Source organism: Varanus komodoensis, unplaced genomic scaffold (genome assembly GCF_004798865.1).
Source record: "Varanus komodoensis strain SLA01 unplaced genomic scaffold, ASM479886v1 scaffold25, whole genome shotgun sequence".
NCBI classification, from domain to species: Eukaryota; Metazoa; Chordata; class Lepidosauria; order Squamata; family Varanidae; genus Varanus; species Varanus komodoensis.
In genome coordinates this window covers 5,852,788-5,878,437 of record NW_025335661.1, presented here as the reverse complement: position 1 = coordinate 5,878,437, position 25,650 = coordinate 5,852,788, and the positions used below count along the sequence as shown (strand labels likewise).

Here is a 25,650-nt window from a genome sequence, read left to right as displayed (position 1 = left end):
TGTTAACAATCCAAAATCCCAGGATAATAGAGATATGATTGTTCTGCAGTGATCAACAACCAAGAATCGTGCAAAGTTATCAAGAAAAAATCAGCACTTCCTTCAAAGTCATACAGAAAGATGAAAAATCATTAATTAAAACATTAATTAAAATGATGATTTCTTGGAAAGAAGGCTTACCCTACTGATAAACAACTTTCTAACAGAGTTTTGCAAATAATTATTAAGGGAACAGGGGTTTGCTCATCCTCTTCATTGGTTCTGTGTTTTGGCTTCTTCCACTTCCATACTCAGTAGGTGATTGTTCAATGCTACACTGTTATTATTGTTCTCAGAATGGAGATAAATGCAGGGATTCTTCTAGAAGGTGGGACTTGGAGTCCAAGATCCACCCCTTTGAGGAACTCAAGGAGGCTCCATGAGTGAAATGCAAAAACTCAAAGGTTCTATGTTCCTGTACTACAGGATGGAGTTTTAGTTGAAAAATGAATAATGGGTCTTGTGATCTAGTCCTGATCCACATCCCTGATGAGCCGAGCAGCCCTGCCTCCCCAACCTCCATGCCTTTGAAACACAGTGGGAAAGTCCACTAGGTCTGTGTCAGTCTCACTGAGGCTCCAGACACCATGATGACTACTGGCAGAACTGGTGTGGAACCAGGGTTCCCCGACACTTAATGCAAGCATCTTTTTATTAGTAGGGGCATTGAGATGATCTGTCACTCAACTCCCCTGTCCCCAGCCTGTGCTCCTCTGGAGTTAGCTGCAATCCTCACAGCAGCTGTATGAAGAAATGCCAGTTTGTAACTTGTCATTCTGTATTGTGTTCTTTGTGCGGGCTCTATGAGTAGTGATAAGTTCTTGGTTTTTGTTGTTGTTGTGTTTGTTTGTTTTTACTGCAAATGGCATGTTGCTAAGTGAAATTCTGAAAAAAAGAGGCAGTCTCCTTGAATATAGTTAGATGGGGCCTGGATCAGGTAAATTCAAATCTGATTGGCTGGGAATTCTAGCTAGGTGGAAAAGAGTAGATAGGTCATGACAGTTAAACCTAGTTGGTGGGAGGGAGCCTTGAAGAGAGAGGGAGAAAGTCTGGAATGTAGTGTTCTTGTAGAAACCTGATGAGAAAGTTAAATGTTATTCTTTCTCTGTAGCTAGTGAAGATCAAGAGTGGGGAGCAGATGGCTGTGCTATGCTAACAGCATGCCCTAAGATCTTGCCAGAAGAAGGTTATATGAGCAGGCAGTAAAAATCTGGACAAATTCTTCAAGTAGCCAGTAATACACTAGGAGGGGCTTCAGGAATCAGAGGAAGTCGGTACCCAGGAGCTGGGCATGGTTGTGAGTACAATTGGCTAGAGTCAAAGTTTTGAAAATTTGGCCTGGGGTGATGCACTTAGAGGCTGGTAACACCAAGATCATATCTTGAGACTTGGAAAATCAACACTAAGCACTCTTTTGAAAATGCTAAGATAAATATCAGTGATCCTGTATGTATGATGTAACCCTTTAATAAATTACTTAATTGGTCAGTTTATCTCTAGTGTTGGTGCCTAAGCTTCCATACCAGCTATGAGGAGGTTTTTAAGTATCCTAAGTGAATTGGAGGTAGTGGAAAGGGGCAAGCTTTTCTAGACCCGTAGAAAAAGAATAATGAGTATAAGCATTTGCTAAAAATAAGAAATCTCATCAATGGCACTGCCCAGTGGCAGGGAGCGGCAATAGTGGGGTGAGGAAATCGCCAATAAGAGGAGAGCAAGTTAATTTTGCTTCCTGTTACAGCACAAGTTGCTGTTGGGTAGCTTGCTATCCAGTGGGAAATTAAGATTCTTTAACTTTACAAAAGACTTGCTCCTAGTGGCAATCAGAACTTCTAGAACATGTTCGCTGATATGGAACAACAGCTGCCTGAGTACCTTAACTCTCTTCAGTGGTTTGGGGACTGTCATCATATTTTCCGGCCTGTCCCAATTTACCAACTGCAGGACTAACATTAGCTGCTTCTCTGTGCACCATAGGAAAATGATTGTGTTCACACATCCATTGTGTAGCTCTGTGTTTTCCTGTCACTGCCATCATTACTGCTTTCATTTCTGTCTTGCCAGAAGAGCGAGCGAGTGAACAACACAGTCCTGTCTATCAGAGTGCAGTCTTAAAAAACCAGGGCCTGCTCTTAGGATGCTGCTATGAGATTTTGGATAGTACTATTGATTACTCCTTTACTCTGCTGTCCTGGATGTCCAAGCTAGCAGAAAATAATCTATAGTGTTCATGGGTGGAGAACTCCCTGAGCTACCGATCAAAGCACATTGAGTAGTTATTCCAACTTTTTTTTTTTTCAGTAGACATTTTGATGGAAAGAAAAATGCTGTGGGAAAACATGGAGACTTCGAATATGCCATCTGGGCTAGAACCAGTTCTAAATTCCATGAATGAAGCCTAAGCAGTTACACAATAAATCTCCATTGGTAATAACTATCCTGAGCAGCAAAATCACCTGATAGAGAACCATATTGAGAAAGCTGGTTCCAAATCATACCTCAGTGCCAGCAATGTCCCTTTGACCACTTTGGCAGCACCATTACTGAATCTGATAACAACATCAATCACTCCGTCAAAGGCTCATCTGCCTGCCTGCCGGTCATACAGACTTCAGTATATGCACTCTTTCAGCCAGGTCCTTTGTCACTTCAGAAGAGCCATATACCGTATTTTTTGCTCTGTAAGAGGCACTTTTTTCCCCCTCAAAAGGGGAAATGTCTGTGTGTCTTATAGAGCGAATGTGTGTGCGCCCAAAGCCCAGGATGCTGCCGGCCCGCCTGCACCATGTGGCACCACCTGGCCGGCACACGCTTGGTGTGCGCTGCTCCACCCCTCCCCTCCGGCGCAGGTGAGAGATGTGCCGCTCAGGGGGAGCGGTGCGGAGGAGCTGCGGGCTTCAACCCACTGGCTGCCTGGAGAGATGAACTGCTCACCTCCACTGCCCAGGAAGAACTGCCGCTGCTGCCGCGCCACCCGGAAGACCAACGCCAGCACGCTGCCAGCCCCACGTGGCACCACCTGGCCGGCACGCACTTGGCGCGCCCTGCTCCGCCCCCCTCCTCCGGCACAGGTGAGAGCTGTTAATCACAGGTCGGTGTGTGTTTTCAAATGGCAACCCGTCTTTTAATGAAGCCCATGGGGAAGTGATGGGGAATGTGCCTGTGATTATCAGGAAGCTTTCCATGGATCCCTTCTCTAAAACTAGGTGCGTCTTATGGTCAGGTGCATCTTATAGAGTGAAAAATACGGTAGATCTTTCCCTATTAAGAGCATCAACACAACCATTTTGACTCAATAAGCAAATAAGTTAACCAGGACATGAAAAAACCCAGATGCAGAAACTGCTGCATGTTTGGACACTCCCCCTCTGATCTCAACACTGCATACCTTAAACAGAAAAATAAACCATATTTCACAAATTTGATCAACTTCTTAACCCTTGTTTGAAACTGAATGTGTTCAGTTATCTCCCACCAAAAAGTATATTGCTTCATACAAAATATTAGGCTGAATGTTTGCCATCTTTCATTCTGACCTTGCTATTTTGGTTGTGTGCTGTGCATCTCTGTGTACCTGTGCCTCTGACAGATGGCCTTACTCAGATTTAAGTTCCACTGAGTACAGTGCAGTGTGCAAGAGGTTACAGCCTAAATGTATGACCAGAGAATGCTTCCCTGAAAAGCTTATGTTACCAGAATCCAGTTACCTTCGATTGTGTCACAGCATTCCTTGTCTTCACCTCAAGAAGCAAATCCTTAACCCCAAGCAACAGCATCAGGCAGATGCGGCTCTGAAGGTATATACTTTAGGGAGCCTTACAAAGATAGGCGGTGTGGGGTTGGGGGTGGGGAGCAAAGTGCAAGGACCTTGGCTTGTTTTACCTGGTGACATTGATGTCTTTGTCCACCATCTCTTCACCAAGCGGTTGCCCAGGAGATGGCACTGTTGGTTTATGTTGGAAATATGCGCGCCCGAGCTCTCTCTCTCTCTCTCTCCCTCTCTCGCTCTCTCGCTCTCCCACCCTCCCCACCTTGTGTGAATGAAATGCAGCGAGATTCCTTCCGTCTCTCCCCGCTTTTTTTTTTTTTTTTTTGGTGGTCCCAGCCGAGCAATACAGAGCTGGGAGAACGAAAAAGCCGATATTCCTATGCGCTCAAGGGGAAAGCTAGCAAACGAAGGGGTGATGGCGGGCTTCTCAGCTGTGTGCCTGCATCCTCCCGGGCGTCGCGGACTTTTGCCTGCGTTAATTCTTGGACTAGGTAAAGAACGGACAGGACGAGCTCCAGTCTGAGCTGTGGGAATTTGTTTGAAAAGTGTGGAAGAGCCCAGAGGAGGGGATGGAACTGTCCCTGGACAACCGACTCATCCAACGCCTGCATTAGCAGGAGGGTTTGACAATCTCTCCAAGGAATCCTCTCCAAAGAGATCCGTTTGGATGTTGCGGATCTGGAAAGCAAAACGAGATCACCATTGCGCATATTATTAATTTTTCCCCGTTTTCCCCCCGCAGAAGAGGACTAGACGGCTCTTCAAGGAGCTTGCTTCTCGTTTTAAAGCGCCCTGCGCTTTTATCAAAAGTTCTTCCCGTTCCTTTGGATGCCCCATGCATGTCGATTTAAAAATTATTATTATTATTATTATTATTATTATTATTATTAAGCTGGATTAAAGGAAGAGCCCATTAAATTAGTCCATATTGTCGACAGGCTCTACGAAAACTTTGTTTTGTGTTTTCTCATGAGCGATCACGAATAAAGACACGCATTCAGAAAAATGGAAGAAGGTACGAGTTTGTTTTATTTTAAACCCCAGATTCATGCATCCATCCATCCATCCATCCATCCACCCATCCACGGTTGTCCTTCCTGGAAGACCTCCCTCCCTTCGAATATTACGGAACACTTTTAATTGAAAGATCACCCTGAATATGGAGCTTCGGTCCGAATTAAACCACGCACACTAAGCAAGCAGGCGCACTACCGCAATTATTACTCAGGCTTCAACATAATACACCTCGTTCGAGACTAATAAGAATAATGCCTAATAAAAAGTTGGTGCTTTTCGTTTATTGTTCGCATTACTCAAGCCTCCCATGTAAAACTGGGGGAGGAGGGGCGGAACGCCGCTCATTTCGTTGCATCAAAGCAACCTTGGCTAATCGTTTCCTTCCAGTGGAATTAGATTCAGGACACTTGGTAGAAGCCCCGGGACTTCGGAATCTCACCGAACCGGGCAGGGAAGGCAGGTCATTCATTAAAAACGAGCGCCGCGCAGTGCCAAGGCAGGCAAAGCCCCTTCCTATTACACCCGGCGACGAGACCTATCGGGGAAGCAGCAGGAGAGCGCAGCCCGTCCCAGCCACTTTTGCCCCGAACGGCTGAGTTCGAGAGACGAAGTGGCGAACTAGAAGCAGAGGTGCGGAGCCAAGCCGCGAGTGGGCGTGACTTTCGGGGAAAGGGAGGCGGGAGGAGGCCGGCTTTGACTGGCAAGAGGCTGCTCCGACAGGCGCACGGCGTTGATGGACGTCGGGACGTCACCGGCCCGCCCCGCCCCCTTGGCAATGTCTACAGCCTGCTGCACTCCCAATTTAAGCATTTATTCCACTGGGATAGACGAGTCTAGAGCAGCGCTGGCACCAAAAAACCATGGCTGGGATTGTATATTTCGCCGTCTTTTCGCTTCTTTTTGGGATTTGCGAGGGGGTCACCGGCTCCCGGATATATCCGGCCAATGAAGGTGAGTGGGAGAGGGGTGGGGGCCCCGGACCGTTCCCAAGCTCTTCCCCTGTTTTCTGGGAGCTGCAGCCTCCGTGGCTTGAGGGACTGCTGTTGCTGCGCCCCCTCTTTTTGTCACTGGGAGTGCGGGTGGTAGGGATCGGAAGTCCCCGAGACCGTGCCAGGACGCGCGCTTCTGGGCCAGCGCTGAGCAACTTGTGAGGGCAGCTCGTAAAGTTCAGCCCATTCGCCTGCAGAAGGGACAGCTCGTTCTGTGGAGGACTGCTTGAAAAGTCAGGCTACCGGAGAAAGAGGGAGAGAGCGCGCGGAAGAAGGGGAGCCTTTCCGAAGATCTTTCGGTAGGCGCTTCGCCCTGCATCCAAGCTCTCTAGCTCGGCACATCGCTTTCCTCCTTCTCGCCTCCTCCTTCCATTGCCCCCAGCCACTCGATGTGGGGGTAAAGTTTGGAGCTGCAAGGCTGGTTCGCTTAATCGGCCGGCCAGGCGGCCGGCCGGCTCGTTCGGATCTCGCAGCTGGATCTACTGCAGACGTGACATTGCTGCGCTCGGCCAGCCCCTGTGCGCGCGGCGGCGGCGCAAAACCGCGTGGGAGCTTGACCTGGATTTCCACTGAGCCAGCCTGGCGATGCGAGGACATTGCTGAATGAAAGGAAAAAGCCCCCCCCCCCTCGCTTGTGGGGCCAGAGAGAAGAGGTCCACTCGGACGTTTCGGGTGTTTGCTTGTTTTAATCCTGCCCTAAAGTTCAAAGCCGTCCTGCTCCGCCGTGTCTGTCCTCCGCCATCCCTCTTCCACCGTCTGGCTTGGCGCTGCGGCTGCTGGATTCAGCAGCTGGGGGATCGGCTGGGCTGATACCTTCCTGACCTTGGTCTTGACGAGGCGGTGGGGGCAAGGAAGCCCCAGAGATTGACAAATGGTCGTGTTGTTTGTAAGGCTGTGGTTGCATAATCGGGAACACGCGCGCGAACGCACACGCACACGCACGCACACACTTTTTACTCGATGCCTGCCTAGTGTACACGATGTGTCTAGGTGGTCTCTACATATTCATAAACCAGCGTGACAGGAAAGGGTGTGCATGCGCGCACCTGGACGCCCCTTCCGTCCTCCCCCGCGCGCGCGCAAGACCGATGCCCTTCGCCCCCCCCCCCCCCCGGACACAAGCACTTGTTTTAGTCGGGCTGTTCGTAATTTGGCCCTGTAACTCCTAGTACAACCTGGTCAGGGACCGGAAAAATCATCTAGCGCATTACACAAAAGCAAGTAAGGAGCAGTTTAAACTTGAAAATAAGAAGCAAGGAATTCTCATTCATTTGCTAGTGTCTGGCTGCTTTAGCAGCCTTACGCCCCTCCCCCATTTTTCTTACCTCCCTACCCTCCTGTCTTGCTTTGCATTATCTCCATCATCAGCAGTTTAGCCACATGTCTCATTTGCTTGTTTTGTGATGATCTCAAAGGTTGCAACATTGTAACATTGTCCTTTGTGGAGCAGAAATGGAGGGCTAGTTTGAAAAGACCTCTTCTCTTTGTTTTACAAAATAGATCCTGTTTAGAGCTCTCAGTCTTTAGCAGGAGGAAATACCAACAGCTCCAGTATTTTACACAAAAATTACAAATTATCTTCACAGGCTATAAAAATCAAATTGAATAATACAGCTTCTGAGTTCCAGAAAGGATGTCCCACTTCATTTGTTATAGTTAAAACCCTAATTTATGGTGCATTTAGAAGCTGTGGTTCGCAAACTGACCTCTACCCATGGGAGAGTGTGGAGGAAGGAACCTAAGCAGCTGAGAGGTTCATTGAATGTGGCTTAGCATCCTTTAAATTTAATCTGCATCATTTTTCACTTTTCCTACACACACACACACACACACACACACACACACAAAGAGCTCTTGTTCCTGTTCAAGATGGAACCTAAAGAGGTACAGAAATTGCACCCTGGGCCAAACACTCTGTGTTTCCCTCTTCCGCTGCTTTGTTTCCTGTAGAACTGCCTCCTGTAGAACTGCCTCCTCCCTACAACTTACTCTGTGCATCCAGTCTTTCATATGCAGGAAAGAGATTATAAAAAAAGCAAGAAAACAACCTGTTTTTCTTGTGAGTGTCATCAAGCAGGAAGAAGATGGAAAGAGGAGCACAACTGGCTGAATGCAGTGTTGAGGCTGGCATCGCTACACCCAATTGTACCAACCGCACCTGCTCCTGAAATTCAGTGACATATTCCTAAGGATTTCATAAGGAGAAGTGACAAGTGGTGTAAACAAGGACATTTTTAGAAAGCAAATGAAATTACTTTTCAGTTACCTATCAAAGGCTTATGTTAAACACACCATTACTCCAGGTATATTGTTCACTTGTCCCTTCAGCCTTTTCCTTGATTTCAAAGGCTGCAGTGCTAAACATACTTATCATACTGCATGGATGGACTCATATCTTCCCTACTGAGTTAATCCCAATGAGCATACCTTACATAAAATCAAAGAATAAATAAAATTGCTGCCAGAATCTTACCAATCTTCACTATCTTCACTTTATTTATTTAAAACCACAAACTGACCCACTTTGGAGGCAGGTGTTAAAATGGCCAGGGGAATTGCCTTTGGAAGATTGTCCTGAAGTTGCATGGCACAGGGTTTCAAAGACTGTGCTTTGAGCTGATGAGTACTGAGTTCAAATTTCAGTTCAATCATAGAATTATTAGGTGCCCTTTGTGCCTACACCCCAACCCCTTAGTAGTGTTTACAATATGGGAATATTAAAATTGTCTTATCCTGTACAAGCACTGTAAAGGTTACCAAGCTATATGACACACTCTGAACACTCTGAAAGTGAACTGTATAGATTTTGGGCCCAATTCATTGAATGTTAGTTGCACTTAAGGAAAAAACTCATTGACATAGACTAAATCTTATCCATGTCAGTAGGATTTAACCATCTATTCGAAAGTAAGTCTTATTGAGCTTACTTCTGAGTAGACAAGTTTTTCACTGAAACTTTTGTGGATCAGGCCAGCTGTTTGTATGGGTGTTTCAATTTAGAGTTAAATCCATGTTTGTCTTGGCATGATTGGGGAGGGAGACTTTTAACATCTGATTCAGATATTCTTCCTCATGACTGTGAACCAGTCAGGTAACATTTTTGAAGACTCAGCCTAATTTTCAGTAATTGAAACACAGTACTTATTTGTTTCCCCCTCATTTTCAGTTACCTTATTGGATTCCAGATCAGTTCAGGGAGAACTTGGGTGGATAGCAAGCCCACTGGAAGGAGGGGTAAGTTCAATCTCTATCTAATCATAAAGGTAAAAGAAAATATTTCTAAGTTTATGATGAATCCTAATGGTTCAATTTATTGTTGATTGTGGGCAGAAGGTCAGATTTCTTCCATGGCCCATGATGTGAATTACACTTTGTTGAAGAAATCTTATACTCCCCATGGATAACTCCATCATGAAAGAACCATAACGAGTGGAATGAGACATATAATCAGAAGTTTGATCAAGGAGGAGATACATAGAGCTGACTCCTAAGCATGTTTCTTCAGATGTAAATCCTATTTAGTTCAATGAGATTTACTTATTTGTAAGTGAGCCTTTAGATTTCAGTCTTATAGGATAATCATCTGCATGTTCACTCAGAAGTAAATCTCTCTGTATAAACTGGGGCTTACTTCAAGGTAAGGATGAACAAGTCTGTAGCCTGAGACACATCTATTACAATTAAAAGAAAAAACAAAGTATGGTGATCGAATGGAAATCTAGTCCTGTATCTTCTCAAGATTTTAATCACATTAATATTTATTGTTATATATAACTACTCTATTGAAAATCAAAGCATCCAGCTTACACACAAAGTTAGGCAATTATATTCCATTTCATAATGGCAGTGTAGGCACTGTAAAATTTCCAAAGATCTACTTAAATGTTTCAATAGGGTTATATTTAGAATAACCACTTTCCAGTTCTCAGATTAGTGGGATTAGTGTATACCTAAAACAATCCAAAAGATGTGCATTCACAGTCATTTCATAGATTTATTTCCTAGTGAGAGAAAACACACATTCTGAGTTAATATTCGAGTTCACAGGGCTTCCTCAGGTTTTGGTTTTTGGGATCTTTTTTACATCGGTCAAATTGTCTGCTTTTGGGTGCGGGGTGGCAGCAGTGTATTGTGCAAAGAGAAGCAGAACAAGAGCTTCATCTAATCCATTGGTGAATGGTGAATGTTTAACACATTTGCAGATTTAGATGCTGGGACAGAACTGGAATCTCAGCTTAGTCAGCTATCTGCAGACCTTCACTCCTAATTTAGCAATGGATTTGTAGACAAATAGCATGCAGCCAGTCCACAGTGCTGAGAAACTGCTGAGTAGACCAAAATTATCATTTTATATTTTGGGCAACTAAGAGTACTCAGCAGGTCATAAGATCAAGAATCTGATTAATTAAGTAAAACATAACCTTCTTTTTCACTGCCACACATATAGGGTGGATATTAAGATCAAATTCAGAGGGAAAAAAGCCAGCAATGCAAATAGTAGTCTCATGACATTCAAATACACTCAAATCCCTTTAAAATTAAATGAAAACCTCTTCTTACTTCGCTTAAAGGCAAACAATGCATGCCTAAGTCCAAATAATTACAAATCAAAGTCCTGAAATATTACCAGCTATAGGCAAACCACAAAAGGAGATCCCGTCGCTGTTTTAATGGAATATAGTGTAGTTTAACATTCCTTGGTCCTGTAATTAAAAAAAAAAAAATAAAAGGGGGTGGGGTAGGGGAAGAAATAGTGGCAAAGGAAGGAATGTGAAGCTGTTTATTTAGTGATGCATTATGCATAAGCTCTGAATTAGCCTATCATGGGAAAATTGGGTATTGTCCTGCCTCTATTGTTGCTTTGCCTGAACTTGACTGCAGTCAAGTTGTGCTCCTCCTATGCCCACTGTGCTGTCCCTGGAACCATTTTTTTTCCAAGAAAGAAGGAATGATTGGCAGGCCTCTGGCAGTGCAGACAGCACACATTCACTGCTGATTGCAGGCAATTGCCCTCATCTTTTGACAGTGGAGAAAGGTACGGCTTTATCTCAGTGAGAGTCAGGCATTCCAGTTAATCCTATACCCTGGAAAGGTCAAGCCATTTGTCTTTCTTTTGGTGTACCCAGGGGCAACCCTTCTGTAGATTCAAATATCTTCATTTTGGGTACATCAGTAATGTAATGGATCAACAGAGAAAATCATTATATTAATAATCACTTGCTAGATGTGCATTTATGCATTCTTGTAAACATGCATGCAAGTTTAACTTACATCATAAAATCTTAGGCTTCACAAGGAACATAGCATGGTTATGTATGAGCAGCTTTCCAAAGGGCATGTGTTCTTTAGAGTTAACAGAGAAAAACATCAAGAGGGCATAGGATTTTCAAGTGTGTCTGCATGAATGCGTGGCAAACCCTTTAAAAAAATCATATGCTACATATTTCTTTCAAAGCAATGGAGACAATGCTTCTCCCCCTTTCCTCCCCCTCATTACTCTCTTCTTCTCCATTCAAGAACAGTCAAAGATATTGCCTTCAAATTTGATCTCTGCTTCCTTTTATACTGCGTGTAACTCACCGTATGTTGCAAAGCCTTCATTTTTATAGATCCAGAACAGGTCATTCCTGAAGTGTGAAGTATTTTATGCATTAATATAAGACATCGGAGATAAAAATAGGCCACTTTAACAGTGAATAGAGCTATTACTAAATCCATAGTAGCCCTAGAGGAATGAATGTGTTACATTATAAATTTAATTAATGATTTACCTTTAAAATTCACAGTTGAAAGAAAATGTTGAGTCTGGAATGCTTTACTGTGGATTATTAAACCATGGGAAGGGTTGCTTTAAAAGGCTGAAGAGCCAAAAAAAGTTTGTTTTTGACAAAACATTTACTGCTACTCATCATGTTTTATAATAGTTGGAAATATGTGATTTTTATTGCATTCAGCTGTTTAGCTGTAATACTGAGGTAAATACCTACCTGACACGAACAAAAAAACACATCCAAAATCAAAAGGAAGAAAATCAGAAATGACCTTGTGAGGTATTTTTTAGAGAGACCCACTGCATGTAGATGTGGTCTTTTCATAGACTTGAATAGACTTTGGGGACAACCCTCTTAAGATGAGTTTTCTTTTGTGCAAACATTAAAGAGATCCTGCTGACAATTCTTATTTCCCTCTCTCTTGCACAGATTCTAATAAATAATCTAATTAAAATGATGGATAATAAAGGGCAGGTTTGTAGCATAATAATCATTTCATGCCAGTTGAAGAACTCTGTATAAGCTCACATAATGTTCACATTTTACACTGGTAGTTTTCAAGTTGACTCTGTTACCACCCACCCAGTTTGACATAATGGATGTGTAAACATCAGCCAGGCCATCCTTTGAATAAGCTGTGCAATATGGGTTATCTGAAGAACAACTCAGTTTGCCCAACTACCAGTTGGGCTCAACATGGCTTATTCTTGTCCTCCTTTACCTTGGTCCTCCAGCTGGTATACTAGTGTCCCTTTGTGGCAGAACCTGTCTTGTCTCCCCCTCCATACTCCACTGACTATCTCTTGTTGTTTGTCACATGTGTACACGCACATGGGTTTCTGTAACTAAAAATGCACAATTGGAGTGGGATTTATTTTTCAGTCCCAGAGCACTGCAGAATTTTTTTGTTAGACAATTGTACAATTGCACTCTTACAGCTGTCCTATATGTGTAGTTTTTCCGGGTCAGTTTCCATGTATGTTTCAGATCTTAGAGGGAGCAGTAAAGTGAAGTAGGTAACCTATATGGAAATTGACAGTGTGAGATTGCATTTAGGCAAATTTGTGGACAGTCGGTATGGCCAACGCACAGCTGAAAAGCACCTAAAAGGTGGGACTGTGAAAGCAGCAAATAAGTACTTTGAGGGTGGCGGTAGGGGCAGTAGCTTCCACTTAATAATGTAATCCTCTAGATTTTAAGTGTTGAACTAACTCTTCTCAGTATCTTCTACCTTGTCAACCGTTCCCTAAGTCTCCTGCTAGTTCAGAAAGGGTAGATATTTTAGTGAACCCAGTTTGGAGCACTCACTGCTGCTTTTCAGTTAGCAACTGCTAGATGGTCATCACGCATAAATTAGCCTTTGTGCAGTCGCACCTTGTCATTTTCCATGTATGTTACCTACCCTATTTCACTGCTTCCTTTGACAGCTAAAACATTAAGAAAATTAGCCAGTTAAGGCTACATGCATTGGACAGCTGTAAGGGTGCATGTATGACACACCAGCAGTAATAATGATAATTTTAAAAAATAAACTCATTTACTCAATTTTCTGGGGCTAAAGAAATTAAGCACTGCTTGGACATAGGTTGTCGCAGCTGCAGCAATGGAGACAGTATGAAGACTGGCCGGTGGGTGTGCTGCTCTTGCTGAGGGCTCACTAGCCAATCCTCACAGCCCATGATGATTTTGCTGTCTGAGTCTGGGTGACACAACAATCTTTTGTGGGTCAAACAGCAGTTAGAACAAGTGATGCATTGTCAGGGTGGTTTGTCCCTGGAAAATAAGTCACCCGAAAAAAGTGCTCTGGATTTGGTTTGTATAACAATGCATTGTGGCTAGTTGCCCATGCTGGGTTGTGTCATGCAAATGTATCTGGTCTCTCCCCTTCTTAATTCATCAGTATCTCTAGGTAATAAATCAAATATTGTTCTCTTGACTCTGATGACTCTTGACTGCTACAAGTCTATAAACAAGTCCAGATATCCTGGATACATTTTAAACTTTAGCCCATATGAACAAAATCTGTTAAAGTATAGGCTGACTTTCAAAATATCCATTTTCACAAGCACATTCGTAACTAAGAAGTCCTGAAACTACATCATAGCACTATTTGATTTTCTTTATGAACTTATTGTACAGACAAGAATTTTAGAATTTAGCTATTATTTTGCATAGATGGGCGGCACACCCATCTCCATTATTGAACCTTAATTCAGCAGAACCATTCTTCTTTGACTTCCAAAAGAAGAGACAGAAAAAGACCCAGCAGTAGTTTTCTTTTCTGTGTCATGTGATTAACATAATCTCATTTAACATTTTTCAAAGCTTTTATTGACCACTTCCACTCTGCTTTTCTTTTATGATGTGTTCATCACACTCCTGCTGGAACACTGCATGGTGATACAGAATCAAATTCTTTCTCACTCAGGTCTTCATTTTTGGACAAGCTGAGTGTGGAGAATATGTGTGTGTGAGGTTAAACAACTGAAAAGAATAAGGACATACCTCGATTAGACAACAGCGATCTTTGAGACATCGCTTGTATTGCTGTTAGTGTTCTTCAAGAATATGAACTGTCTTGTCTTGTCTTGAGGTGTCTGAAGGTAGAACGTCTTGAAGCAATACTGGTGGTGCAAGTTAGATAAATTAACTATGCCAAACTTCCACTGACATAATTTAAGGGTGGCTTCTATATATAATGTCCTTTGATTTGGAAGAACAGGGCCTTAACTGTTGCTATAGCTTTAAAATGGTCTTGGATCTCCATGTCACTTTCCACATGTTTCATAGATGTGGCCTGTGCTCAGCCTGTGCCATGGATAACATAATTAATATTAGTTGAGAACAGATTGTTGTAACCACTCCAAAGGGGAACAACAGAAGGAAGGTACAGAAACAGTGATCTGATACAGTGTAATAGCTAAAGTTAGTGGTGGAAGATCCTCAGCTACAAATCTCAAGGCATAATCTCAACCACAGCCCCTTCCCATTCCCTTCCTAATATGGGATAATAATACTGGCCTATATTTCAGGGATGTTATGTAGGCTACTTAGAAAGCATCCTTAAAGAGTCAAATTGCTAATCTAACTAGTTCATTACTTTCTAATGTTGACCCTTCCCAGAAATGTGAGAAACTAAAGCTAGGACCTATTGCATGTACAACATGTGTATTGTCACTTAGCTATGATCTCCACAGAACATGTAGGCAAAGTCCTGCAAACACTCAGAAATGATATACAAAAATCTGTTTTTGCAGTGACTGGTTCTATCAACCTGAATGTGTATTAAATAATCTTGTTTTGTGTCATTGATAGTGTATACAGCCTGGACAAGTTTCTACATCTTGCTTAAACATTTGTATTCAGGAGAGAATACTTGTTCAGGTTTTACAGTCTTGGTTTTAGAAGACTTTTACCAGTAGAGTCTGACCTATTCAGAACATGTTATACAGAAGATAATAACAAGGAAGATAGTTGTCAAATATACATTTTCTTTGAATCATCTGAAAAATGTTATTTCTCTGATCTTAAACTATGCCATTTTTAAAAGCTTACTTTCTCCTAGTATGCAGCTTTATTTTGTTGCAATGTTCAACCTGTTTTGTGGCTTGAAATTAATGGCTTTTGTGTAAGGAGGTATAAATGAAACTGACTGGGGAACGCGAATTGAATTCTCCAGTGAAGGTTTGATTGTGCTTTTCACACTATCACATTTCACAATTGTCCCTTTGGTTCTTCACAGTGGGAGGAAGTGAGCATTATGGATGAGAAAAATACTCCAATCCGCACATATCAAGTCTGCAATGTGATGGAGCCAAGTCAGAACAATTGGCTACGAACTGATTGGATTCCCCGTGAAGGGGCTCAGAGGGTTTATATTGAAATCAAGTTCACACTAAGAGACTGCAACAGCCTGCCAGGTGTCATGGGGACTTGCAAAGAGACTTTTAACCTCTACTACTATGAGTCAAGCAACGATAAGGAGCGCTTTATTAGGGAGAGCCAGTTTGCCAAGATTGACACTATTGCAGCTGATGAGAGCTTCACACAGGTGGACATTGGTGACAGAATCATGAAGCTCAATACGGAGATACGTGACGTGGGGCCCTTAAGCAAGAAAGGGTTTTATCTGGCTTTCCAGGATGTAGGTGCTTGCATTGCCTTGGTGTCTGTCCGTGTTTTTTACAAGAAGTGTCCACTGACAGTCCGCAACTTGGCTCAGTTTCCAGATACGATCACTGGGGCTGATACGTCTTCTCTGGTGGAAGTTCGTGGTTCATGTGTCAACAATTCAGAGGAGAAGGATGTGCCAAAAATGTACTGTGGGGCAGATGGTGAATGGCTGGTACCCATTGGCAACTGCCTATGCAATGCTGGGTATGAAGAACGTAATGGAGAATGCCAAGGTAGGGCCCACTGCATTGTGAAGTTCATTAGGGTGGGTATATATAATTGAATCAGAGATGAGAGCAAATGGAATAAAGCCAGTAATTAGTATTCTCTGTGGGATGCAATGGGACAGAGAGGTCTAATGAGAGAGCCTGGTAGTTCCAGGTGGCAGGACTGAGTGCATAATACTGACAGAAGAAATGGCACCACTGTAATCAACAGAAGGCAAAACACATTTGCCATCAGAGAGTAGATTAGAACTGGCTTGAATCTTGCCACTCATGTTTGAATGACAATGTGTCTGAGCCTTCATTGTTTAAAGGGATGGGTGCTCTTTTACTTCCACTCTTCTATTTTTTAAAGAAATGTTCAAGTGTGTGTCATGGCAAGAACATTTTAGTCCAGTAACAAATGCTGCTGCAGCAGCAGTCAGTTCTCCTTCATGACAGAAGGCAGAAGCTGTTTTGTTTTATTCTTCAGGCCCTTAAGTCACTTTTTAGTGTCTCATTTGAGAGTTTTTGCCTTAAATAATCCTTGACTACATGATGTGCCTGCTTTTGTGAAATATCTTTATTTCTCAAAAAGTCTCCATTGTTTCCATTACAAAGGAGCGTGCTAGGAGACTCTAAGAAATGCAAGAAGTCATCTGTTTGCCTCCTCCTTTTCCTATCCTCTGCAAAATTAGGGATTAAATTTCCATAAAAGGCAGCTTATCTTAAAGAAAGGAGAAGAGAGAAGAAGAAGAAATCTCCTTTGTGAGACCCTGTGATTTTAGTTATACATTATCATGATTTTATAAGCAGACTATTACTGATTATGAACTTGATTACCCCTGTAGTCAAATGCCCTGGATAAGTCTCTAATGGCTTTTTTGACCACACCAAAAAAAAAAAAAAAAAGTTTTCTGTATGTATTGCTAAAATGAAGAGATTGAGCTGGGCCCAGTGATGCTGCAACTGATATGTTTTAATCACATTTTGCTAAGACTAATTATTTAAATTAAAAATTGCTGAGAAAAATTGAATCAGAGCAAAAATATTCTTTTGCCTCTTATGAAACCAGTATGAAATAGCAGCGTTGTCCCATCTGAAAAAATATTCTAGCACAATTGTTTTATATGATCATTTATGAGCAATGCTGAAGTTCATTAATATGCATTGAAATGAAGGGTTGACAGAAGTCAGCTCTGAAAACAAACGTCTTCCTTTCATGCCATATTTTCATCACATATATGAATGTCAGTGGAGGAAGGGTGGGATGAGCATCTTTTATTGGCAACACGATTATGAAGGGTTGGAGTGAGAATTGAAAAATGAATAGAATAATGACAGGGCACCATGTCTAGAGTAAATTATTCTGTCTCTTGGAATGGGCAGGCGCTCAGAAACCTTTATGTGTCAAGAACAGATAAATTGGTACCAATATGTAAATGTCATGCTGAATTTATGTTGTTTGTTTGTTTGGATAGTGTCTGTGTCTAGGACTTTTTAATTGTAATTATTTTCCCTAGTATATAAACAACAATTATTGATATTGTTTCATTTTCATATAGTTAGATTATTTAGAAATGGGGAAAAACAAGGACATGGCCTGTTGCAAAGAGAATGCATTCTGCAGGAAAAAAAAGTGGGGGATTAGGGCAGTATTGGCTGACTGATGCAGAATTAAAGCACTCCTTTCTCAATGACCCACACACTATTATCTAATCAAATGTCAACAGGCATTACACAACAGTGTTGTGCAAAAGAAGTCACTTGTGATGCTCTGGAACTGAGAAGGACAGTGTAGGTAGACAAAAGAATAAAAATCAATAACTTTAGATAAAGTGCCTAACGACTCTTTATAAGCTTTATTGGACTTGTGAGAACTGATTATTCACACCTCAAATTAAAGACAATTCTTGATGATATTATATTTAAAGGGGAGAAAGAAACCTTTTATCTTCTTTGTATTTCATATTAAAACTATCCGATTAAGGTTCCATGAAGAGAATGCAAGCCAGTAAAGCAATTTTAAAGTCTATTTATCAGTTCTTTATGATTTTCTCATAAAATGTTATACCTCTCTCCTATTCCATGACAAAACTGTTATGAAAACACACTATATTCCCAAAGCTCAGGTTTTACTAGAAATCGTGACAGTCTCTGTGAATCCAAAGTGTGTTCCTTGTTAGCTTGCAGGTAGAATAGATGACCTGGGATTTAGATGCTCTTGCAGAAGTTTAACTTGTTTTTCATTATCAGCTATCATTATGGCTCAGAAAATGTGCTGCTGTCATAAATCACATATGATGGGTAGATGGGAACTGTTACGCTGGAAGACAAGAGTAAGAGAAGAAAGCCATCACAAGTCTGCAAAAGTTTATAAAAGGACACTAAACCAGGACTAGGACGATTATGAACAGGGTTCGTCCAATTGTTTTCCAGTGTGCTGACCACGGCAGGACAAATGCAGGGAGAGGTCAGGGGTCACCCACTTCCTCATCCATCTTCCAGAGGTCAGAGTTAAGATTGATTAAGATCTTAAAAGCTCCACAAAGGTTTGGTGGGCAAAAATGGGCAGGGCGGATGACAGGGCAGAGGGTGCCCTGTTGTTCAGAGATCTAACACTGCTCATCTGCTGGAGTCTTTAGAACCTTGGGGACCAAATGACATTTCCTCTAGGCTTTGTCTCCTCCTGCAGATATGTAAATTGCATTTTAAAAAAAGAAGACATGTTGCGTCTACCAGGTGATGCCTGGATTGTGGTTCCAAAGCAGCTGCAAGTCATTCAGTTTTCAGATCTGAAATACACTTTTTGAAATGGAAGGGTAGATTTTTGTATGCTAGTTTCTTTCTTTCCTCTCTTTCTTTATTCTGCTTCTTGATGAAACAACTGAGTGTTAAGTAAGAAGAATATGATTAGGGTTATCAGAACCTTGAGCTTGCTGAGTGTGAAGAGCAAAAGAAAATTATTCTGCAGACACTTGGCCGTTGTCACACAAAGGCAGTGAAACAGAAATAAGCAGAATTCCAAAATTTTCCCATGTACAGTCTCTTACACATTTCCATGCTTCAGAAATTTAACATTTTCATGGCAAACCTTCCATTGGTTGAAAGTTGTATCTCTATAGTTTCAAGGAGAAATGTCAGAGATGTACACTTGATTTTGCCACTAGAATTGTGTTTTGGAAGGAAAGAAGTGCATGGAAAATATTATTAATGAAACATGAAATTACCTTATCTTGAGACATTTTACAAGGCTAAGGTAATTACTGCTTTAAGACAAAATAGCCATTGCCTGATGCTCTTTTGCTAACATATATCATTGTGATTTAAATTGTTTTGTTACACATTAGCACAATCTGGTTTTGATTTCTGTTAGCTAATTTCTTTATCCAAGTAAGTAGATGTAATATATGGAAAAAGCAAAGAAAGTGCTAAATCAAGCATGTAATAGAATTTTAGCCCTTTGTAATTGTTGTGATGCTGTCTGTGAAAAAGGAAAGTTAAATTTTATGTATGCTATTTAATGTTGCTGCACCATAAAATCCAGATATTTTTATTGCAAGAGTTCAGCATTTCATATTCTTATATATTTTCTTGATTAGAAGAATTTTCCAAAGGCCAATTGGCAGAACATCTTACAGGGTTTAGATGTGACATTGAAACATCTTCCTTTTACCATATTTGGAATTTCTCCATATAGGATGGTTGAGTCCTACCATAGGATGCTTGAGTCTCAATATCTCGGCTCATATTAAATGCCCTATCTCTTTAGCTGCCCAGAATTCTTTTATTGTTTCAGGAGTGCAAGAATTGTCCATTGCTTCAAACAGTAGCTCATCACCTCTTTTTCTCTATGGACCAGTTTTAAAAATGCAAACCCCCTATTTTGTGTGCATAAAAGCAATCCTAACCTGAAGTTTTAATTTTTCTGTTGTATTGCATTGCTCATGATTAACTTTTGAATGAATCCAGAAAAGCAAAATGTTCAACATCATTTGATCTCTAAACTAGATTCTGATTGCTGCTGAAGATTGTCTGGTGCATGTGTGTGTAAAACACAGCAATCCTCCGTCTAATCCTCCCAGACAAGTCCCACTGAACTTAGTGGGGATTACTTTTGAGTAGAGAAGTATAGGTTTGCAGTGAAAATTACCAAATTATTCTACTGTATAAAGTAAAATTAATAATGTCAAATCATGCCATGTACTGTACTGATTTCTTGCTGGATTTATCCGTCTGGATTCTGATTCTCCACTAAAATATTGCAGTTTTTCTCCTTTTAAAGGTGAACTGGCATGAACCTGAGGCTAGTCTTATCCCAGGCTTAAGAACACGACATAGACTATCCACCGCTAGGGTATGACATGTAGCATTCTAACTTGTAAGATTTGCCCTAGAAACACAGTGTGGCTGTCACTGAGTTATTTATCTATGTCTAATACTATGGTTCACTGATCTCAGGTCTTTATTGAAAGGAGTCTTGCTTTATCTTGAGAGGAGACAAGATAAAGGAAGACTTCAGCCGTCCTTACATCTTTTGAATTTCTCTCTCTCCCTCCCCTCTTGTTTACCCCCTCCTTGCTGGACTTTCAGCTTGTGGGATGAAAATCTCTCATTTCATATGATTATGCTTCCTCCTTTTGATAGCCTTTGCCGGAGCAGGTGAGGTCACATAGTTTCATGAGCTGGAAATAATTAACACTTCCATGACTAAATGGTCACTTTATGAATATTCAGAACTGCTTCACCCTCCCTGGGAAGCAAACATGTTGGTTTCATTCTCATGACTCCCAGTGGAGGCTGGAGAAGTTTCCCCTGTGAATGGAGGATTGTCAGCTGTCTTGCCAGTTTGCCTTTTGCATGCAGCAGATTCCTCATTTGCATATTTTGTATACACCCTCATGCAAAGTAGCCCACCCATTTCCCACTTTCACAAAGGAGATAAGCGCTTCCTTTGGAAAGTCCCAAGGAGAAGCTCCTTCTGTGTATTATGCAGATCCTAAAGAGTGAGATTTCATGCAAATCAATTCCATTTTTATTTAAGCCCTTTGTTTAAAAGACAGGGAGTGGGATATTTGCACAGCGTTTCCCTTTGTGGCCCAGTCCTTCCACAGTGAGTATGGCTTGTTACCACATGCACAAAAAGCATTCTAGGAGCCTTCCCTGATTATGGGAAAGAGCTACCTACTGTGTATTACATCGCTGTTAAATATTCACACTGCAGGTATGCACTTTTTCCTGTGTTTAAAAGTTCTGAAAAAGAACAAAGTGACACTGAGTATAATTCAGCTTGGGTATAGTGTGGGGCAGTGATGATAAAGTGGATGAGAGAGGGAATATCCTGACTTTTCTTTGCAAATTAACAAGGAACTATATTGCACTGTCCCTTCCAAAAAAGGACAGTTATGTTTCGCTGCTTGTATTGTGCAGACATAACTCTGATGGGATGGAGATTCAAAATATAGAATGTCTGAATATGATTATAATAATATCAATTACTGTGAAAAGCAATGACTTGAATTATTATTCTAATTAAGAAAATAAAATGTTTCAGAGGAGACTATGGATCACATACAAGCACAGACATTTTTTGGGGGGGATATTAAAGTTTTTCCTTTTATCCCCCAAGCCTGCAGGATATGTTAGGACTCTGGCTGAATCTTGTTGTCGGCTTGCTCTAGACAGCTTTTCCAACAGTTTTATTGATCTAAACAATAACATGCAGCATGTATACAACAGATTTAAGAAACAAAGAGGAAAACACATATTTCATTTTGTATCATACAAATCCACAGTATGAAATCAAGACCAAAATCCATGCTAGATTTATTTTCTCTAAAGTAACAGTAAAGGGCAGATATTTTGCCCCCTGTGAATATGCACACAAAGCTTTTTGATGTGCAATTAGCGTTTAACTCAAAGTTAATTTCACAGAGCAGTAAACTGCAGAGTGTCAGGCCATGTGGCATAATTAAGCAGAGGTTTAAAACAACAAAGAAACGTGCAAAAGTGCTGGTTCATTCCTGAGCAGCATCAGAGGAAATGTGAGACCATTTGCTTCCCAGTATAATTGGAAGGGCTATTAGGATTAAGGAATACCACAGGGCTCCTCTTGCTTGGCTTCAGTTTTTGGTTCAGCCTTCAGAATTAATTTTTAGTCTGAAGAAATCTTTTTTTTTTTAAAGACAAGTTAGGAGATCACACTCACCTTCTAAAAGGCTGCATCTTTAATACTTCTCTTCTTCAGTTAAAAATGGTGTTGGTACATGCCTAATTCCCGCTCTTTTTCCTACCTGTCCGCTTATAAATGTAGTAATGCAATTGGTAACTTTCCCTGCCTTTTTCTGTGCTTTTTCTGCTGAATCAATGGACTCACAACTAATCAATTACAGGGGTCCTGTGATCACAGAAACCCACCACATATTTAATTAAGACATAGTGGATTGTGGTTATGCTGCCAACATTTTGGCTATGCCCATAATAGTCTCAGCAGGCTGTAACTTGTTGTGTTTTGCAAACCTGTATATGGACTGTTTCACTTTTACAGAGCTCATGCTGCCTGGATTCACATTATCTCTTGCTAATCGAACCATTTACAAAAACCTTATGTAAATAAATAAATATCACAACAAACCACAGCACCCACCCACCATAGTTTGGTCCTTTAAAATAGTTGCTGGCCTCTGCTGCAAGGCTCTGTGGGTGAATTCATCCGCAGCATTGTGAAAAGCCCCAAGAACTCAAGTTCTTACTCCTCTTTTTAATGAAACCGTGGTGGCCCCCTTAGCAACCCCAGTGAGGTTCCACTTCTTGGGGCAGTCTGGAGGTGAAAAATAAACCATAAAATACAAGTAGAACAGGAAATAAAATCTAAAGCAGAATACAGCTAACAATTTTTTTTAGCACTGATTGTTTCATCATGGAACCTATAACCAGTAATACTTGCAGCAGTCCTGACACTGTCTGCTTCCCTGGCATGCACAAATCTGCTAGGTAAACCTTCTGGTTTGTAAAGCTGCATCTTGTGAGTTTTTCTTAAAATTGTTAATTTTTAAGCAATGCTGTTCCATGAAAAGCATTGCAAAACTAGTCCTTTGTAAAACTGGTATGTGCCAGTCAAAGAATGTGCAGCCTTGAAATTATAATTTATTTCTATTATTTATTTAATATCATTTCTGTTTACAATTTGTTCTTTTCCTACAGTGCTCCCAGTTAATAATGCAGTATTTGTTATTATATGAACTCAAATTATTTATGACTTATGGCAACCCTATTAATGAATGCCTTCCAAAAATTTCCTCTGCTTGACAGTCTTGCTCAGTTTTTATAAATGCAACGTGGTGGCTTCTTTTATGGGATCAGTTCATCTCATAGTAGCTTTTGCTCCTCTTCTGCTTTCAAATTTCCCTAGCACGATCTTCATTTTAGTGAGTCTTCTCGGCCTTTTGGCTAAGATCAAGTGTAGTATCTGTTTTCATTTTAGTGAGTCTTATCTTTTGCAATGTGCCTGAAGTACGGCAGCTTCAGTTTCATCATTTTTGCTTTGAAGAATACAATATTAGGAAGACCTGCTCAAAGTTATACAGGGTGATACTTTGGAATAGGTTAGAAAAAGAAATATGCATGATTGGGTTCTTTGTGGTTATGGTTTTTTTTGGAATCATATCACAGCATTTAAATCTGCTAAAGTGACCTTCTTAGTTACCCCGTGATACTGTGATTAGAAATCCAGGAACTGTGAGTAGAAGCCCTAACTGTGGATGCTCGCCTCTCTTCAGAATTCAGTACCTCATGTAAAGGACGAGGTGGCACCCCATTATCCTTCGTGTAAACCAGTAGTTGAATCTTAGTTCAACACTGGGTGGCAGAACTGTACCTTCCTCCATGCCTGAGGGTGGCCAGGTGACTTTGAGGGCACGGGGCTGGCCATTTTCCACACACACCTCCGTCTTTCAAGTTCTGGCACCCAACCCTAGCTTCTTGAGCCAGCTGTCTCACTGGCCGAATAGCTGGGCCAGTCCTGAGTACAAGCTCCCTAAGGCAGGGATCCAGATTCTCCTTGATGTTCTGTAATGGTCATAGACACTGTTCTAGAAATAATTATGGATGATAATAATGACCTAGAGCTGAGTGACTTACTGAAAACAAGTTTGGGGAATGAGCTCCTTCCTCCTCCTTTTCCCTGCAGCCCTCAATTGTATCTTGTTGATCCTTAGTTCCAGTTCCGGTCTGCTTAAAGTATATATTTCTTGCCCTTTCCCCAAAACATTTGAAGCATATGATACCTTATAATTCAGTACATCTATAATATTATAAATGACATAGAACCTGACACTCCTGCCTGGCATCCTCCATCCCTCTCTATTTACTGCACTTTTCCCAGTCTCAGGATTTTGTGGGGTTTAGCCACAGCATTCCAGTGGCTTTGCTATAGTAACTACCACTGTCCACTAATGGAGGTTGGGTTCAAGCTCTGACAGAAACAGCCCAGGAGTGTTCTGGTTCTCACGGCTGCCATGGAACTTCCTTTTTGGCAGAGAGATCTGAAGTGGATCCTGATGTCATCAACAGATTTACTGAACACTAGCTGGAGGTGTACTGTGATTCCTTTCACCGGAACAAGAGGAACAATGCATACAATTTGGCATTGTGTGGGAGTCTATGAGATTCCTTCAATAATTTAATTTAATTTAATAATTTAATTTAATTTAATTTAATTTAATTAAAACATTTATATGCCATCCTTTGCAGCAGCCTCAATTCATCTCACATTAATGCAGGACAGGGCCTATCCACAGATGACTGATGGACTCCATGTAAATACTGGAGATGGAAAGAGTGGTCTACATTATTTTGCAATGGCAGAGAAAATGGAATAGATGTTTCCTGTTCCCGAGGAGCTTACAGTGTGATGGTGGGAAAAGATCAAAGGGTGAGGAAAGCCGGATCAGTTCTTCTTATAGTCATTCCTACCTGACATTTTTTACATTGTTCTTCAACACTAGTATTTGTCTTTATATCAAAATGTATAATATATGAATTGACCTCAAGAGACCGAAGTAACAGATCAAAATAAGGCTTCCTGAAGGCCAGCTTAGACATGCAGGGTAACTGTGTCTGATAAACACACATTTGCCTTGTTCACATATGAAGTGGGAATAAGTGGGTTTTACTGTTAGGAGAAAAGTGCATGGAGAAGGGAGACAAATCAGGGTACCTCTCCTTGCACACCTTGTTGTGCATTGTAGTTTTTAAGCAGCTCTTCCTCAGCATAACTTGAATTCAGGTAGTGAGTGACTCCTTTTATGTGAAGATCATCTGCAGCCATTTTATATGTGAATTTATCAAAAGTGTTTAACAAACCAATGGTTGTTCCTTTTGTTGACTTTAGTCATGAGAGCTGTCATAGTGTTGGACACTAGGGATCCAGACTTAGCATGCTCTGCCCAATTAAGCACAACAAAATTGAGAGGATTGATGATTTATTCTTGAGAATAAGTTTGATCACTGCCAAATGGCGATCAACCCTGAGTGCATGGCGGTGTCTCCTTTTATAGCTTTGCTGACCAGGTAGCAATGGCAGATGCCCATTGGATTGAAATTCTTGTCGTGAATGCTGGTTGGTTCATTTTAATACAGGTGGTTCCTATGCTTATCTGGAGGTTGGGCTGGGAGATTTGGTGGGAAATTGC

General features: G+C 41.3%; 1 protein-coding gene and 1 pseudogene across 1 annotated transcript in view; both read left to right on the top strand.

The window, feature by feature from the left end:
• Window positions 1–5,682: 5,682 nt before the first annotated feature.
• The window catches only part of EPHA4 (EPH receptor A4), a 178,848-nt gene continuing 158,880 nt past the window's right edge, over window positions 5,683–25,650 (top strand). Inside the window, exons 1-3 of the mRNA XM_044432888.1 lie at window positions 5,683–5,773; window positions 8,978–9,045; window positions 15,325–15,988. Coding sequence (XP_044288823.1) covers window positions 5,683–5,773; window positions 8,978–9,045; window positions 15,325–15,988 — 823 coding nt within the window. The remainder of the gene's footprint in view (window positions 5,774–8,977; window positions 9,046–15,324; window positions 15,989–25,650) is intronic.
• On the top strand, window positions 23,388–23,531 carry LOC123024869 (annotated as a pseudogene).